Source organism: Protopterus annectens, chromosome 9.part0 (assembly GCF_019279795.1).
Source record: "Protopterus annectens isolate FY-2018-M chromosome 9.part0, PAN1.0, whole genome shotgun sequence".
Classification (NCBI taxonomy): domain Eukaryota; kingdom Metazoa; phylum Chordata; order Ceratodontiformes; family Protopteridae; genus Protopterus; species Protopterus annectens.
In genome coordinates, this window is record NC_056743.1 from 1,559,762,627 (window position 1) to 1,559,780,634 (window position 18,008).

General features: G+C 43.5%; 1 protein-coding gene across 1 annotated transcript in view; it reads left to right on the forward strand.

Annotated features, from left to right (window-relative positions):
• TTC1 (tetratricopeptide repeat domain 1) overlaps positions 1–18,008 on the forward strand; it is a 721,040-nt gene that overhangs the window by 186,638 nt on the left and 516,394 nt on the right. Inside the window, exon 4 of the mRNA XM_044082285.1 lies at positions 13,190–13,302. Within this exon, the coding sequence (XP_043938220.1) occupies positions 13,190–13,302 (113 nt within the window). The remainder of the gene's footprint in view (positions 1–13,189; positions 13,303–18,008) is intronic.

Genomic DNA, 18,008 nt, shown 5'->3' on the forward strand with positions numbered 1-18,008 from the left:
CATTCTGTAGTGGTTCCCGATGAAACTGGGGTAGCTGGAGCATAGTCCAGATACAAGTCTGCTGCATCTGGGTCTGTTTGTAGTTGTTGTTTAATGTCCTGAATGTTGTGATTTCCTGTCGTGACAGCCCCTTGGTCAGCTTGACTACCAGAGAAAACTATTTTTGCCTCCCAGGCTGGCGGGCGCCCTTACTGATGTCCGTAAACTCTGGTATAAAGGGAACCAGCCTGCATCATCACTTCAGTCTTTTCTTGCCGCCAATACCCGAAGCAGTATACAAGTGGGTCGGTCGGCCCGCACCAGAGAGAAGTCAGAAATATAAGTAGCCTGTTGGGGAGCTCCTTTCTATTTCTATTAAGTCATGTCAGATAAAGTAAATAATTGTCTCCGCTGTGGTAAACAAATTTCACACAGAGACTTCCATGGTCTGTGTTACTTGCTTAGGCCTAGACCACGATGTCCCTAATTGTTGTTTTTGTACTAGGTTTAGCACCAGAACAATTAGGTGTAGGAATGAATTCTTGGCTCATTTTCTAAGACAAGAATCAGTTGAACTGGGTCCAATGACCTCCACTGGTCATCCCAAACTTGAGCTACAGAATTACAAAAAAGAGAAGAAACTTAAGCCACAGTTGTCTGATGACTGTCACTCCCCTGCTGACTCTCCTGCTAGACTGATAATTATTGAAGAAGTTGAGGGACCTTTGCAGCCTTCTTTGACCACCACATTCCAGGCTTCTGTCGAGATCCATTTGGAGTCTGACATGCCTTAGGTTCCTTCAGCCTCTACTGCTCATGTTTTCAGCTCATCAGTTGAGTTTGAGGTCATTCAGCAGGCCACGGCTTCTAGCAAGCACTCATTAACCGGCAATACAGTGAGTCCTAGGCCTATGCTGGTACATTTCCACAGAGAGTCAGGCAATAGGGCATCTGGCGCACCTAGGCCTAAGGCCAAACCCACCCAAAAGAAATTCAGTGTGGCAAGGCCTCCGCCTAGGCTTGCAGGATCGCAGTTACTGGGATCCCAACAGGATTTGATTAAGCTGGCTGAGGACTTAGCATTGTAAAGGCCAGAGAGACCACAGGTGAAACCATTCCAGGAAAAAGAAAAATAGATGACTGTATGGATCTTTACCCAGATCCCTTACTATCTGAGGAGGATTCAGACTTGGAAGACTCTGGCTCAGAAGGATCCTCTTGCACATCCTTTGAGGAATCAGATTCTGAGGAGAACCTTCCCTCGGCTTCACCTCCAGTGGTTCAAACTTTTGGGGAAACTCTTCATGCTATGAAGCAGCATTTTCAGTGAGAAGCACAGGATTACCCTCAGGCCAAGAAGAGAGTTAGGGAATTCTTGGACCTCCCTGAACTCAGTCATATAGCTATCCCTCCCATTTTGGATGTGGTAGAGGATGTGTTCCAGGATGCCTCCATGAACCCTGAATCACTTCTCCCTGCTCCTAGGAAACCAGACATATTTTATAGATGCAAGACACCCACAAATATATGTTTAAAAATCCTTCAGCTCATCCAGAAGTTGTTACTCCAGGGCCTAAAGGAGCTAGGGCCAGTGCCTCCAAGCATCCCCTGCTCATGGACAAGGAGAGTAGAGCCCTAGACAGGTTTGAAAAAAGGTATACACCTCTGCTACCCTGTCTGAGGGCCCTGAAATGTCAGTTCCATATAATCAAGTATCAGCAAGCCATCCTGGATCAGCTCAAGCAAAGGATTTCAACCATGGGGGATAAAAATTTTGCTAAGTAACTATTGGACCTGTGTCATTCCACCTCCCAGGTGGCTAAACACTGTTTTTATTGTGGCTCTGATACCATAGAGGCATCCTGCAGGGCAGCTGTCACTGGTTCAGTAATTAGGAGACATGCACTGTTTAGGGAGCAATCTCTTCCTGATCATGTAAAGGCTAACCTTTTGGACACTCCCCTTGACAAAGACGGACTTTTTGGACCAACAGCTGAAGCAGTACTCAGAAAGATGGAGGACAAGGCAAAGTCCATGCAAACAGTTAAGGACTTTCCTGCAAGTACAACCACCTAGGTTCAGTAGGAGCTTTCCAGCCAAGCATTGGTCTTTTCCTACCCAGCCTAGGAGTAAACAGAGAAGGCCTTGGAAGGACAGAGTCTCAAGGCAAAGGCATCACCAATAGAGATCTAGGCAATGGACCACTGAAACACTCAGTCAAGGGAGTTCTAGGTCACAGCCCCGAGTCACAGAGCAATTGTGACGCTCTCTCCAGTCCACCCTCCCACCACCACCTCAAAACTAGGAGGAAGACTGTCTGTCTTCTTCCAAAACTGGATCCACATTACTTCAGATCAGTGGGTTCTAAACATTATGACAAATGGTAACAAATTCATTTTCAAAGAGCCTTTAGTATACTCTGGTTTCCCACATGTGCCCCAAAATAAAAAAACTCAAGGCTGTCGAAAATATACAGATTCTGTGTTCTCAGGGAGTGGTGGAGCCAGTTCCAGAGGAACAAAAACAAAGTCTTTACTTTGTGTTATTCCTAGTCCTAAGAAAAAAAGGATCTTGTCGTCCTATTGTGGACCTGTCCAGCTTAAACCAGTTCCTCAGGATACCAACATTCAAAATGCTGACTCTTCAAAAATGACTGCCCATGATAACTCCTCAGGCTTTCATGGTCTCAGTAGACCTAAAGGATGCCTGCTTACACATTCATATTCAAAAATCACATAGAAGCTTTCTTATCTTCAGAGCAAGCTCCTGTCACTATCAGTTTTCAGCTCTGCCCTTTGAGTGGTCTACTGCTCCAAGGGTTTTCACAAAGTGCTTGACACCAGTTATTGCTTATTGCAGACCTGGTTCAAAGCTCCAGAGAGCACCCCTGCATTACCAGGCTTCAATTCATACCACTCCTTTCGGCCACCTAACCCAGAAAGAAGCACTAAAGGCGGAGGCGTGTCCATATTCATTAAGGATATCTACACCTCCAGGCTAGTTGCACAGCATAATGCATCCGAGATTATCCAATTGCAACTAACTCTGGGCAAGACCGCAATCCAAATTGTAGCTTGATACAGACCTCCCTCCATGCCCCAGGATTCACACTCCTCATTTCTTGATACACTGGAAAGTATTAGAGTACAACCCAACACCCTAATAATGAGCGATTTCAACTACCCCACCATTAACTGGGAAAACTACTCATGTACCAACTCTTTTGCTCAACGTTTTCTAGAATTCATAAATTCCAATGCCTTGGATCAACTTATTCACACCCCCACCAGGGGCAGCAATATCCTAGACCTGGTCATTACCAACATGGGAAACCGGTGTTCCACACCAGAGGTCAATTCCTCATTGGTCAGATCCGACCACAAGCTAATCAGCCTAGACATCCACATCCCACCCCCAATTAGGGAAACCATCGTAAAAAACTTCTCCAAAGCCAACTTCACACTTCTTAAGACAGAAGTGGCAAACCTCATGACACCCTTGCAGACGGACAATAGAGGTATGACTGCCAAATCCTACACGAATGCACTTTATAAGCACTTACACGAGTGCATGGATCATGCTATCCCTTATAGAACCAAGATGTTCTCCTCCAAAAAAAGGAAGCCAATCTGGTGGTCCTCTGCCATAAACAAACTCTACAACAGAAGAAAGAAACTGTTGCAAAAAAGAGTAAAATCCCATGACTGGAGGAACTCCCTGGTCAACCTCAGTAAGAAGCTGAGATCCCTCATAAAATCCTCCAAAGCTAGTTACGAAAACAAAATTGCCACTGACTCTAAAGACAACCACAAAGCATTCTATAGCTATGTCAAGAATCTAAATGGGAACACTCAGATCTGCTTTGAGTTACAGCACAATGGCACTAAATATACAGAACCAACTGATATTGCCAACATCCTAGCAGATAGGTTCAGTGCTAACTTTACCCCCCTCTCACCCCCTAAGAGAGCCCATCTCTATACCGGAAGAATGCAAAGTTCCTATAATCACAGCTGCACAGGTAAAAAACACACTCTCCAAAGCCAAGAACACAGCATCCATGGGACCTGACAATATCCCAGGCTGCGTTCTACACGAACTACAGAATGAACTGGCACCCTACCTAAGTACCATGTTTAATCATAGCCTCACCTCAGGCTTTGTACCCACTGAATGGCACACCGCGACGGTTATCCCACTCCACAAAGGGGGAGCCATGACGGACCCCGGGAACTACTGCCCCATTAGCCTGACGAGCCTGGTCTGCAAGGCCATGGAACGTATCATTGTGGAACTCATAAACAAAGGCATTGGTAATCTCCAAACTCTGGACCCTACCCAGTTTGGATTTGTAAAAGGCAGGTCATGTCTCCTAAACCTGACTGACTTCTTTGAAGCAGTCACCAAAGCCATAGATGAGGGTAAAATGGTTCACACAGCTTATCTAGATCTCGCCAAGGCTTTCGAAACCACCCCCCACTCTGGAATTATAGATAAGCTCACTAAACTAGGTATAAATCCCTATGTCACAAGATGGGTTGCCAACTGGGTCACGGACAGAACCCACACTGTGAAAGTAGCCCTAGGGCCGTTAGCCTAGTACCTACCTATGAACCTAAAGGGGTCCAGATTTACACTTACCTGGATGATTGCCTAATACAAGCTGCAGATGTTCCAAAGATCAGCAAAGATCTGAAATTCACACAAGATGTCCTGACTTCTCTAGGGTTCACTCTAAACCTCAAGAAATCCAGCCTGGTCCCATCTAAACATAGTATTTCTGGGTGCTCTCCTGGAGTCTTCCCTCCAGAGGGCCTTCCTCCCCCAAGACAAGGTCACCTATTTAACCAGTTACTTCCTACAGATACAGGAAAGTCAGAGCGTCACAACCAGAGAATTCCTCAGAGCACTGGGGTTCATGGTATCCTGTATTCTTATGGTACCCCTAGCCAGGCTGCACATGAGAAAGCTGCAGTGGTACCTGAAGAGCATGTGGTGCCAGAGCTGTGTCAGTGGATGCCCAGATACCCTTGATACCTTGCCTGAAGTTGGAGTTCACGTGGTGAGCACAGGCTTTTGCCCAGAATCAGGACCTACCTTTTAGATTCTTGCCCCAGGGCCAAATCCTCACAATAGATGCCTCAGAAACAGCATGGGGAACCCATACCCAATGCCTCCAAACTCACGGATTATGGCCAGCTCAACACAGGAGGTGGCACATATATTGGAAAGAACTCATGGCAGTACAAAATGGTTTAATGGCTTTCAAGGACAGATGGGATCCAGGGTTCCTTGTGGTACAAACAGACAATACTGCAGTCCTGTGGTACATAAGCTGGCAAGGAGGCACACATTCCTACCCCCTTTGCCATCTAGCCATGCAAATGTAGGAGACAGCACAATCCCTAAGCCTGCACATCATGGTACAATACCTGCTGGGTGAGAAGAATACCCTGGTAGACCACCTCAGCAGGAATCTGACAGACCCCCATGAATGGCATCTCCATCCAGAAATTTTCCACACAATAACAAAGCAATGGGAAGATCCCCAAGTGAACATGTTTGCCAACAAGAACAACGTTAGCCTGGAGAAGTTCTGCACCAGGACAAGGCAGACATCTGCATGAAGAACAGATGCCTTCTCTTTCCCGTGGACACACCTCTTCATTTATGCCTTCCCACTATTACCCCTGTTGCCTCTAGTCCATCTGAAGCTCAAGGACGAGGGCCCAAAGGCCATCTTGATAGCTCCAGACTGGCCCAGGTAGCACGGGTTCCCTCTCCTCCTCTAGCTCACCAATCAAAAGCCTTTGGTATTACCACAGAGGGTGGATCTCCTCACCAAAACAAGGAGAGGGACAGCGCACCGCAACCTTCAGACTCTGACTCTACAACTCTCACCCTGGTTTATTCCACAGCAGCTTACTGCACCTCCAGCTTGAGTCAGCAGGTACAGATCATTTTAAGAGTCTAGAGGGCCTAGCACCAGAAAATCTTACTCAGCCAAATGGAAAGGATTCTCTATTTGGTACCAGAAGCACTGGCTTCAGCCAAATTTTGTTAACATTCCTAACATACTGGAATACCTGTCCAACATAGTGGAGAAAGGTGTCTCTCATTCATCCATCAAGATACATGCCTCGGCCTTCTCTGCCCACATCCTTAGTCATCCTCCAGTTTATTCTCACCCCTTGCTGAAACAATTTCTTAGGGGAGTTTTTCACATTGGGCCTCCCAGGAGGAAACCCAGCTCTCCTTGGGGCCTCAACTTTGTCCTAGAAAGGTAAACTTTGCCTCCTTTTGAGCCTCCAGTCTCTGCCACCTTAAAATTTCTGACCTGGAAAACAGCTCTACTACTGACTATCACTTTGGTCAGGAGGGTCTCAGAGATACAGGCCCTAATGGTAGTGGAGCCTTTCATTATCTTCCATAAAGACAGGGTCTCCCTCCAAACTAATCCTTCCTTCATGCCTAATGTGGTTACTGTGTCACTGAATCAGGCCATTCATCTACCTACCGTCTTTCTCAACCCTCAAAACAGAGGGTAAAGATTACTGCACTCATTGGATATACACAGGATGCTATGCTTTTCCCTGACAGGACTAAACCATTAAGGAAAACAGACCAGCCGTTCATTACTTTTGCCTTAGGCTTGGAAGGAAAACGAGTTTCTAAACAGACTATTCTCAAGTGGCTTTACCACTGCATCTCTTTCTGTTACAGCGATCATGGCAAAAAAACAACAAAAAAAACCCCACTCTAGTAGAGCCACGGCTACTTCTGCATTGTTCCTCAAAGGGTTTCCCACTAAGGACATCTTGGAGGCAGCCACTTGGTCTTCTGTGCGTGCCTTCACTAGGCAGCCTTTTCCAAGTCAAGAGCAAGTTTGGCATCTGCTGTCCTGCAGGGGATCCTCTCCTTAATCTCCTTCCACCCTCTCTAAAGCTTTGGGAATCTTCCCAACAGTCAGGACTGCAACAGTTTAACACGAAGAACATAATACAGCTGTGTACACTTACCATAAATGTAGATGTTTGAGTGTATTCACTGTTGCAGTCTTCTTTCCCTCCCACCTACCCCCCCTCAGCCTACTAGGGTAGGCTGCTACAATCATCCAAGGACCCTGCATCTCACAACCCTGGTTTGGATCCCCTCTGCCGTGGCCCATCTTAGGTACACTTGGGGCCTTCTTGGATCCACACTAACCGGGTCCTTCAAGGGTACACTTGGGGTGGCTCCTTCTATGCTGGTCAAGAAAATACTGAAGTGATGACGCAGGCTGGCTCTCTCTAAACCTGAGAGTACTGACATTGGTAAGGGCATCCGCCAGCCTGAGAGGTGAAAACAGTTTTCTCTGGTTGTCAGGATTTCACAGCAGGAAGTCCCAACAGCCAGGACTGCAACGGTGAATGCACTCGAACATCTACATTTATGTTAAGTGTACAGAACTGTACTTTCTGAGCATGTTTTCCAGGCCATCTTGGATTGGAAGGGGCCTTTCTGCACTCTAGTGAGAGGATTGTGCTGACTGGAACTTGTCCAGTGAAGGGTGGTTAGTCTAGGGCTTGGAGTAAGCATCCTCATTGGTCCTTTTGGACCTTTCTAAAGTTTTTTTTCAAGCTTTTAGTTTCTGGTATTTAAGCCCTGCATTTGAGCAGGTTTCTGCTTGTAAGTCGTCAACTTACCATTATGGACAATTGGACCACCCTTGTTTCTCCTGCCAATCTTGTTGATTTGCGTCTCATGAGTCAGTGTAGCTATTGCCTCATGTACACTGACAACCCTCTACTAATAACTCACTCTAGTACAAATTGTGAGAGATGTATCTACACCAAGAATCTTGAATCCATGCTGTCTCACACTCAAAACTGTAACATGGAAGATGTTGTCAACCCACCACCCACTACAGATGTACATAGTACCACTGCTCATACACACAGAATGCATCTAACACAAAAATCAACATGCACGGAGGTTCTCTCAAGAAACCTACCGAGTCACCCAAAACATAAGATTTCTACAACTAGCACAGTTCCCACAGCACCAATGATAAATAGCAACACCAGTGTCTTACCTACCAAGCCCGTAAGGTGTTGCACTCAAAAAACAAATTTTCTAGTCATTGGAGGCTCAATAGTGAGACACATGGATGTCCCACTCACCGGGTTGGACAAGGAGAAAGTCACAGTCAGCTGTCTGTGCGGTGCCAGGATTCATCAGATCATGCATGCACTCAGGTATCTCAGCAACAAGTACCATTATGATTCTGTCGTAGTTCATGTTGGAGTGAACAGTCTGAGATGTACCTTACTCTGGACTATATGAAGAGAGACATGATTGAGCTCTCTAAGTACGTGTCCCAGGCAGGTATGTCCCTAGCCTTGAGCAGCATACTACCCTCATCTAGAATGATGCCACAGTATAAACAAAAAAATTATTGATTTCAATAATTGGCTTAGTTTTTGGTGTACTTCAAAGGAAATCCAGTTCCTATCAACCTAAGAAGCTATGGTCAGCATATTGCTGCTTTGCCAGAGACTGTTTGCACCTGGTACCTCTACCTCTGGCTTTTGACTGGTGGCAAAGGCTCCTGTCTTACCCATAGTGCCTTTTTTAGGCAAGATCTCAAACATACTGATGTGGAATTTGCCAGCCGTAACAAAATAAGGGTCATGCAGCTAAATGCTCTGAGCTTAAACCAAAAACTGCACACCCTGGAAGCACTTCTATCTCTGGAAGATGTAGATGTCTGCAGTCACAGAAACTAGGTTCAAAGCCTTCGGGAGTACCCCGGCCTTCCAAGGCTATAATGCCTTCCACATCTTCAGACTGCAAAATGAATGTGTGAGAACCAAAGGAGGCGGTGTTTCTGTCTATATTAGAGATAAATTCACCTCCCGTCTAGTTGGACTGAACAACTTCATGGAGTTACTCCAAGTTCAGGTTACAGTGGGTAAGACCCCCTATTTAAGTCATAGCCCATTATAGATCCCCCTCCATGGGTCATAACACGCACAAAGCCTACTTGAGCAAACTGGAGGCAATCTAGATATTACTGAACACTCTGGTTATGGGAGATTTCAATTCTCGCCATCAACTGGGAAACCTATGCTAGCCCTAATTTGCTAGTGCAAAAGTTCCTTGAGTTTAACTCAAATGCCTTGGAACAAATTGTTCATACCTCAACAAGAGGAACAAACATACTAGATCTGGTCCTTACTAACATGTCACACAATTCAGTCACCTTCGAGCTGACACTAACATCAGAACTCTACAGTGGGTGAAATCAGGCTAAAAAACTTCACCAACACAAACTATAGCATCCTAAGTGAAGGTGTAAATGCATTCTGAGCCTCACCTCCAGCTGGAAGTGGTAACTACATCGAAGCTTACATTACAGCCTGTACAATCACTTGCATAAGTGTGTGGACATGGCTGTACCAGAAATAATCAAAACCAGAGTCTTCTGTGTGGCGACATGTGTGAATGGGCGTTCCTTCGTTGAAGGTTGTGCGTTAGGCCTGGCAAGCCAGTACGTAAAAATCTACTGCCAATCATTAGCGGACCGGAGTTCTGTTGTGGTGACCCCTAACCGGGAAAAGCCGAAAGACTTTGAGTCCCAAGTAAAAACAAACCGCCATGGTGGATATCCAGCATCTACAAACTTTACAATGAATGCAAAAATTTGCTGTCCAAGAAAACAAAGGTGAGACCTCAGAAATGGAAAAGCACCTTCCTCAACAGGCAAATAAGACAACTTGTGAAATCCTCTAAGGGCTTCTTTGAGAAAAACATAGCAAGCACAGCCAAGCATAACCATAAGGCCTTTTACAGATGCTTATGTAGCCTAAAAGGTAGGGCCCAAGCATGTGCAGAACTAGTGACTAACGGTATCACACACCCTGACCCCACAGAGATAGCAAACTTGCTAGTGGATAGGTTTGGTGAAAATGTTGCTCCCTTATCCCCTCCAAACCTGTCACAAACCTTCCCCCAAACTTCCCAACATATCTGAAGAACAGGTCATCAAAGCCTTGTTCAAGGCAGAAAAACACAGCCTCTATGGGACCAGATGGCATCCCAGGCTGTCTTCTAAACAGGCTAAAACATGAACTAGCATCACCATTAAGTACCCTTTTCAATCATAGTCTTAACCACAGGCTTTGTTCCTACAGAATGTAGAACAGCAGTAGTTATTCTCCCTCCACAAAGTAGCCTGGCAATGGACCCAATGAATTACAGATCCATAAGCCTGACCAGCCTCATGTGTAAGGCCATGGAACATATCATTATGGATCTCATAAATAAAGACATAGGTGACCTCCCAACCCTGGATCCCTACCCAGTTCCACTTCAAGAGGAAATCCTGCCTGTTAAATCTGGTGGATTTTTTCGAAATGTGACCAGGGCAAATCTGTGCACGCAGCATACCTTGACTTGGCAAAGGCTTTTGACACAATTCCACACTCCGGCATTACCAATAAACTTAGCAAACTGAATGTAAAACCCTTTGTTGTAAGATGGGTTGCCAACTGGCTGACAAACACTATCAAAGTGGGTGACTCCACATCAACCACTTGACCTGTTACCAGCAGGGTGTCAAAAGGGTTCAATGCTGGGCCCCCTACTATTTGGTATATACTTTCTCAGAAGTTCAGGTCAAAACTAAGGGGTTGTGGCTGACAAAGTTTGCAGACGACTGCAAACTGGGTGCAATTATTGAATCCCCAAATGATGTCACTGTACTCCAGGAGGGACTTGCGCAAACTGACGACTGATGTTTTAGTCATGGTCTCAAACTGAATGCAAGGAAATGCATCATCATTCCCTTCAGCACAAACAATATCCCTTCACACTATCAAATCAACAACAATATCCTAGGGCCTTACAAAGTGGTAAGGGACCCGGGATCACAAGTTAACTGCAACCTTAACTTTGACCACCATGTGTCTTCTGTAGTAAAGAAGGCTTTCTATGTAGCACACTTGATTAGTAAAGGCATCGCCTTGAGAACAAATGAGGTTATAACCCCTCTATACTTGGCACTAATCTGGCCCATAACTGAGTATAATGCCCTGCTCGGCATGTACCATACAAAGCATATGTAGCAATTGGCAAGATCTCAGAGGTTTCTAAGAAGATCAAGGGACTCCAGCACATGCCGTACACAGATTGACTAAAGTCCCTGTCAGTATACTGTGTATCATGTAGCCTTCTTAGGGGAAACTTATTCCGGCCTGCAGAGCAAGCTCAGACCCAAGCCTGATGAACTTGCTGCATATCCATAAATCAAACAGGACTAGGGCTACCCATGTCGGCCTGCGACGTAAATAGCACATGCTGGAGGGACAGATTTATCTCCCACCGACTGCCATGTCTTTGGAATAGGTTACCTATATATCTGAAACAGAGCACCTCTATGACACTGTTCAAGAGAAACCTGGATGAGTGGATGGGGCACCATAAATTCTTACCAGGAATAGTGCCCAGAACCCTCCTGGACATGGGCAGCCATTACTAAATGCAATATTGGTATTAACTAACATTTCTATGGTGTTACATTGGGATGAAATGGCTAGGCTTGAAATGACCTCCTGGTCGGTAGCCTAGTAATTTCCTGTGATGCTATGTGCATGGCTGCTACTCCACATATGCCATTGAAGGCTACCATCACTGGCTTGGTAGTATCAAGACCAAGTCTTTGCAGCTTTGGCTGTTAAACTCCTCCAGCCTTTTCCTGCATGATCGTCATTGGCTGATCAGATTCATCTTTCCCACCATTAAAGATGGTGATTTAACATTGTCTGCTTACTGCTACCCTTCCCTGATTTGCTGTTCCAGCTCCAGAGCTGCTATTTGGTCTTTGGATGCTTTGGCAGTAATGAGGGCTTTATTCTTTTATGCTTGAGAGCTGGGCTTGAGTAGGTATTTATACAACAACTACTTGAACTAATCCCAGCACCTTTGCCAAACATTGCAAGCTAAACTTTGCAATACTGCTTCCAGGGCATATTCCTTTTTTAGGACTGCTGAATTGAAATGAATGCCAGGTCTGACTGGGTCATGCAAGACTCTATTTCGGTAGAGACCTTGGGAGAAAAGCTCCATAAACATATTTAATGAAAGAAAAACTTACAAAGAAATTATAGCCGGCAGTTTGTGAATACAAACAGTATTTGAAATATAGAGATTACAGATTCATCATAGACTAGAAGGTAACATGTATCAAAGTAATTAGTATCAATAGTTACAGCATAGAAGAGTAAACAGCTGAAGATGAAATACTTCCATTGTGAATAGGGTGGCAGTACACTAACATAACGAGGTAATCTGAAAATCAAGTGTGCCGGCAGCTGAAGCATTGTTCTCAAAAGAAGTATTGAGCAAGAAAACTATATCCATGATAAACAGGTTGGCATAAGTGGTCACATAAGGAGAGATTATATAAAGCAATGTCAGCATACATGCTTGTTGGCATGGGGTGAAATGGTACATAAACTGTAATGAGAACTCCACCTTCGTTAGGGTGGTAAACATTGGCATAAGTGAAAGCTTTGGTTAAGCAGCTGATTAAGTATTATAACTATTCACAAACATGATTAAAACTAGAAATTATGTAATATACGCTACACACTCTGCCCAAAGAAATTTGCTTATCTTCTAGTAAGGTTTTACATCCCAATGCCAGAGCAAGGGCAGTTAGCTAGTTCCCTGACATTCCTGTCACTCTGCAGCAGGCACTGACGAACACTGTGTATTCATGTGTTTTCCTGTTGTGAGGGTCACCTGCTCCTCTTGGCCAAAGGGAGCAATTCTAGTTCACCAGCAAAGAACTGAAAAACTGGAAGCAGATCATGTGCTGTGGTGGGCATAAGAATGAAACAGTTGTCTGAGGAAGTCCAGCTGCCAAATGGCCTTTGTAGTCTTACAGTTTACCAATATGGACACACTTCCTTTGTCGTTTGTCATGTCAAGTCATAATTTTTATTTCCCTCTCTTAATACTGTATTTTTGTGCATCTTATAATTTTATCCAAAGGCTAGGAGTACAGTCTTTAGATACATGCTACTTTACTTTGTATTTTTGTATTCTTTTTATAATGCTACATATGGGTAAAGAGTTTAAAGTACAGCTCATAAACATACTACCATATTCTGATTTGTTCCACTGTCAATTTGAATTAAAATTCTGTTTAATAATTCATTTACAGCATATACTGAAGCAGAAACCTGTTACACAGAAGCTCTTCGAATCTGTCCCTACTGCTTCCAAAAAGAGAGGGCTATTTTGTACTCTAATAGGGGAGCTGCAAGGATGAAGCAGGTAAGTAGTAGTTGCTACTCTGTGAAAGACTGGAAACAATCATTCTGTATTGACCCTATAATCATAATGCTTCTCCAGCAACCTGTCTGACTGCCCTGATTGTGAGGTGCTATATATTTGTAGTTCATATGAATCATTTTCCTAAGATATTCCACTTAGTCTGTAGAAACTGTAAAAACCCATTGTGCATTAGCTTCTTTGAATAATTTGGCAGTGTTCACATTTAATAATTTTCAGCTCGACTGTCAAATTACTAGAAAATCAGCTCTAATGCTTTCTTCTTTTCAGACTTGCAACATTTTTCCAACAATAAAATAAAATTATCACTACATTTCAGTAAGATAGTAGGATTGGGGCAGTTTTTTTTTCCTTTGACAACTACCCACATTCTCTTGGACACCAGTTGCAGCTGTGGGTAATGAACACTGAACTATAACTTGCTGAGATGCATGGAAAGTAAATGGGGGTTGAGGGAATTGCAAGACTGCCAAGTGTACCAGACTTATCCACAGCTAATTGTCTTGCAGCCTGTTTTGTCAGGATTAGTTGACTGCTGAGTTTTGCCAATAATTTTGAGAGATTTAAAGACATGTACTGTATTGTTAAGTGCCTTCACACTTTTACAGTAGAATTTTATTGCAGTTTGAATGCAGCCCTATGGAGTGAAAATGAGCCATTGAGTTCTAAAGTAGGTGGTATAAATTGCTTCACCAGTGGGCCTCAAAAGTGTATGCTTCACACAGATAGACAAGCTCTGGTGGATATGCACATACACACACAGGTCTACTTCAGTTAACCTAAATCTCATTTGACTGACACCCAATTGACCTAAATTTCATTTGACCTAAAACTCAGTTGACTGACTCCCATTTCACCGACAGCTGACAGTGTTGAATTTCAACATACTAAATCTAAAACCATAGACAAGCACACTTAGAACACCAATAACTAACCCTTTCCAGAACTTAAAAACTACTTACTAACCCTCATAACAGAAACGTTACAATGTACAACCAAACTAGATGGGGGGGCTGTGCCTCCCACACCTCCCAATGTGGGGGGCTGTACCCTCCCCAATTATATATGCTAACTCCGGGATCACACTACAGTGAGGAAAAGGGCACATACCTTTAACTTGCCTTGCAGTACTGTACACACTTCCACTACTGTTGGGAACGCACAAAACATTCGCCAAATTACTTTAGATACTTCCCATAAAAATGTAAATAAAAAAACACATTTAGAAACACTACAACACTACTTTCTACATGACTATCAGAATTCTAACAGTCAGCACTGTAAGTTACACTAATTGTTTTTATCACAAGCAAATCACAGGTTAAGGAAAACCCACAACAAGTCTGTCTTAAATGTCATGAAATGGGAGTCAGTCAGATGAGTTTTAGGTCAAATGAAATTTAGGTCAATTGGGTGTCAGTCATTTGGGTGTCAGTCAATTGAAGTAGACCCACCCACACACACTTCTATATTGGCATCATCCTGTTCCATTCCATCATATTTTTTTTTCTTCACAGAATTTTCTTTTCATAACTTTTATCGTAGGAAAATGTACTACTCTGTTGCACTACATATTTGTTTCTATAAGTCCTATACATAAATTCATACTGTGAGCTTAATGGATATATGGTATACCATCGTATCTAACCTCATATAATGTGTATTTTACTATGGCTAATAGAATGTTTGATTTAATCATACGTCTCAATGATCATGTCCAGCCTCCTCAAACCAGTATGACTGAAACAGTCTTTTGGTCATCTTGATATGTAAAACTTTCCCACTCTTCTAGGCCCTTATCTTACCTGTAATGCTGTATAGGCTAGTCTCCTCTCCATGTCAGATATTCTGGCAAAAGTAGAGCACGATACAGACAGAAAAAAATCACAATCTTGTCTTCCAGACCATGTAATCTTTGGGGGGGTGTATTGATAAGGATGAAACCTGCTCATTCTCTCTGCTCATTATGGTAGTATATAATTTTAAGTGGTATGTAGAGTTCCATCCTCATCAACATAGGAGAGCTTCAAGGTTTTTTTTTCCTTTGTGGTCATCACAGGAGAATACGCCTGATCAGTGAGACTCCAGAGAAAGACACAGCCATAATGATTACATTCAGCTTCATAGTGTCTTGCAAAACTGTTTTGTGAAGCTCATACAACACTTGCACAAACATCATCTAAGGATACATTTCTGAAAAATACCAGAGAAGTAGCCATTGCTCTGATTTGAATATATTTTAGACATGGGTGTCTGCATTTTGTTGTAATTTTTAATAACAGAATTTGATATTAAGTAGTTTTTGTAGCTTTGGAACCCATTTGTATTACAGAAATAAGAGCTTGGTATTTTCCTGATCGATGTGGTATTGTTCTGTTAAAATGTGAGATGTCCTGGGACATCTGTGCAGTATAACATTTATTCATCTCTGAAGAGTTTGCAAAGAAAAAAGGCAGATTAATGTATTGATAGATGAATTGGCTAAGGTTTGCCTTAGTGGCTACCTGAGGTGTAAAGTAGAAATAACTTACATTAATATTGTCCATATTGTAGGCCAGGTGTAGAGGATTTATGAATAAAGCCTGAATATCAGGATCATTCCTGCAGAAGTAATTGCTACCAGGAAACGTCTTCTAAGATGTGAACTTAAATTTTGCGTTGGCAGCAGGCTTAGAGTAAGGAACGGTTAACTTTCTAATATGAACTAAAAATCCTGTGGTGGGACAGGATCTGTGACAAGTAGTTGGATGAAGAAAATATCTCTGAAGAGAGCATGACAAACTTTAAAGATGTCAAAGATAAGGTGTGGAACCTGGATGGGAAGTTTGATATGTCTGCTGGGTTTATATTTATTTAAGACTAATTCAGACCAGTATCACAAGTCTGGGAAAGGTAAGAAGACTGCAGGCATTAGGACTATGAAGCGATAACACCTTGGATGTAGCCGAAATAGAATACTGCATCATTTTGAGTACTGTCTGGCAGTTTAGCACAGAGGAGCTGCTAACAGGTTTCATTGTGAAGTCTTGGGTTTGATTCCTTCATTCTCTGTTTGCCTGCTGTGTGACTCTGAGTAAGTCACTTACCAGACAGTGTGGTGGCAGCAGGCTTGCACTGAAAGTCCTGGCTAATAAAAATGTTATTGCAAACCTGTTAGCAGTCAACTTTAGTTCCCAATTTATCCCCCTTCTCATCCCGTATAATATCCTCAAACGTAACATCTCCAGTTATAACTAGTCAGCATGTATTGGTTGCACTCACTAAAGCCAGTAATATGGCCTCAGTGGGCCTCAGCAACATCTCAGGATGCTTTCTGAATAGTCTGAACTATGACTTATCAGGACCCCTGAAGTCATTATTTAACTATAGTCTTAAAACAGGCTTTCCACCACATGAATGGAGGACTGTGACGGTCATCCCCCTTCATAAGGGAGGACATTCAACAGATCCTGGAAACTGTAGACTCATTAGTCTTATTTGCAAAGCCATGGAAAGAATTAACATGGAAATTAACAAGGACATAAGAAACTTCCAAACACTGGATCCTTCCCAGTTTGGCTTTGTCAGATTTATTTATTTATTTAACATGTGTTTACCGGAAAAGTCCAACTTGGAATGAGTCAATTTTCAGCAAAGGCCTGGGGAGAAACACTCCAGATGCATGCCTTTGTAATGTGAGAGGAAACTGCAGCACCTGGAGGAAACCCACACGAACGCAGGGATGACAAGCAGACTGTATACAGAAGGCATCCCATCCAAGACTTGAACCAGAGAACCTCTTGCTGTGAGGTGACAACCCTTACTGAATTTGGTAGACTTCTTTGGAAAGGTCAATAAGGTAATAGATGAGGGGAAAACAGTGCATACTGCCTACCTAGATCTAGCTAACACATTTGATGCAATACCCCACTCTGGCATTGTCAGGCTTGCAGAACTAGGCACAACCTCCCCCCCTTTATAATACACTGGATAGCTAGCTGACTCACTGATAGGACCCAGGAGATTAGAATTGGTGGGACCACCTCCAGAAAGAGACTGGTCACCTGTGGAGTCCTCCAAGGATCTGTGCTAGGCCCACTTCTCTTTGGCATCTACTTTTCAGATGTCAAAGCCAATTTCAAAGGCCCCTGGCTTACCAAGTTCGTAGATGATTGCAAAATGGGAGCAGTCATTGAATTCCCCCAAGATGAGAATACCCTTCAGGAAGGTCTAGCAACAGACACATGCTTGGTGCCAAAGCCATAATTTAAAATTTAATGCAGAGAAATGCATTATAGTACCATCTGGGAAATCTGCCACCCCCAGGTAACTACTTCATCGATAAAACACCCTTAACAGTAGATTCCCTAGTCAGGAAACCGTGAACTCTTGTAGATAGTAACCTAGCCTTCGACTAACATGTGTCTAAGGTAGAAAGAAAATCCTTCTGTGTTGCCCAACTTCTAAGCAAGGGCACATCATCTAGGTCCAGAGAGGTCATCATACTGTACATGGCCCTCATCAGGCCCATCATAGAGTATAATGCCCCGTTCAGTATGCACCTGAGTTCGGTATGCTGCATGTAGCAACTGGAACATCCACAAAGGTTCCTTATCAGAAGAATAGCGGGAGTAAATCAATGTCCTATGCTGACTGCCTCAAGGCCCTGTCTGTTTACTTGGTATTGCACAGACATCTGAGAGGTGATC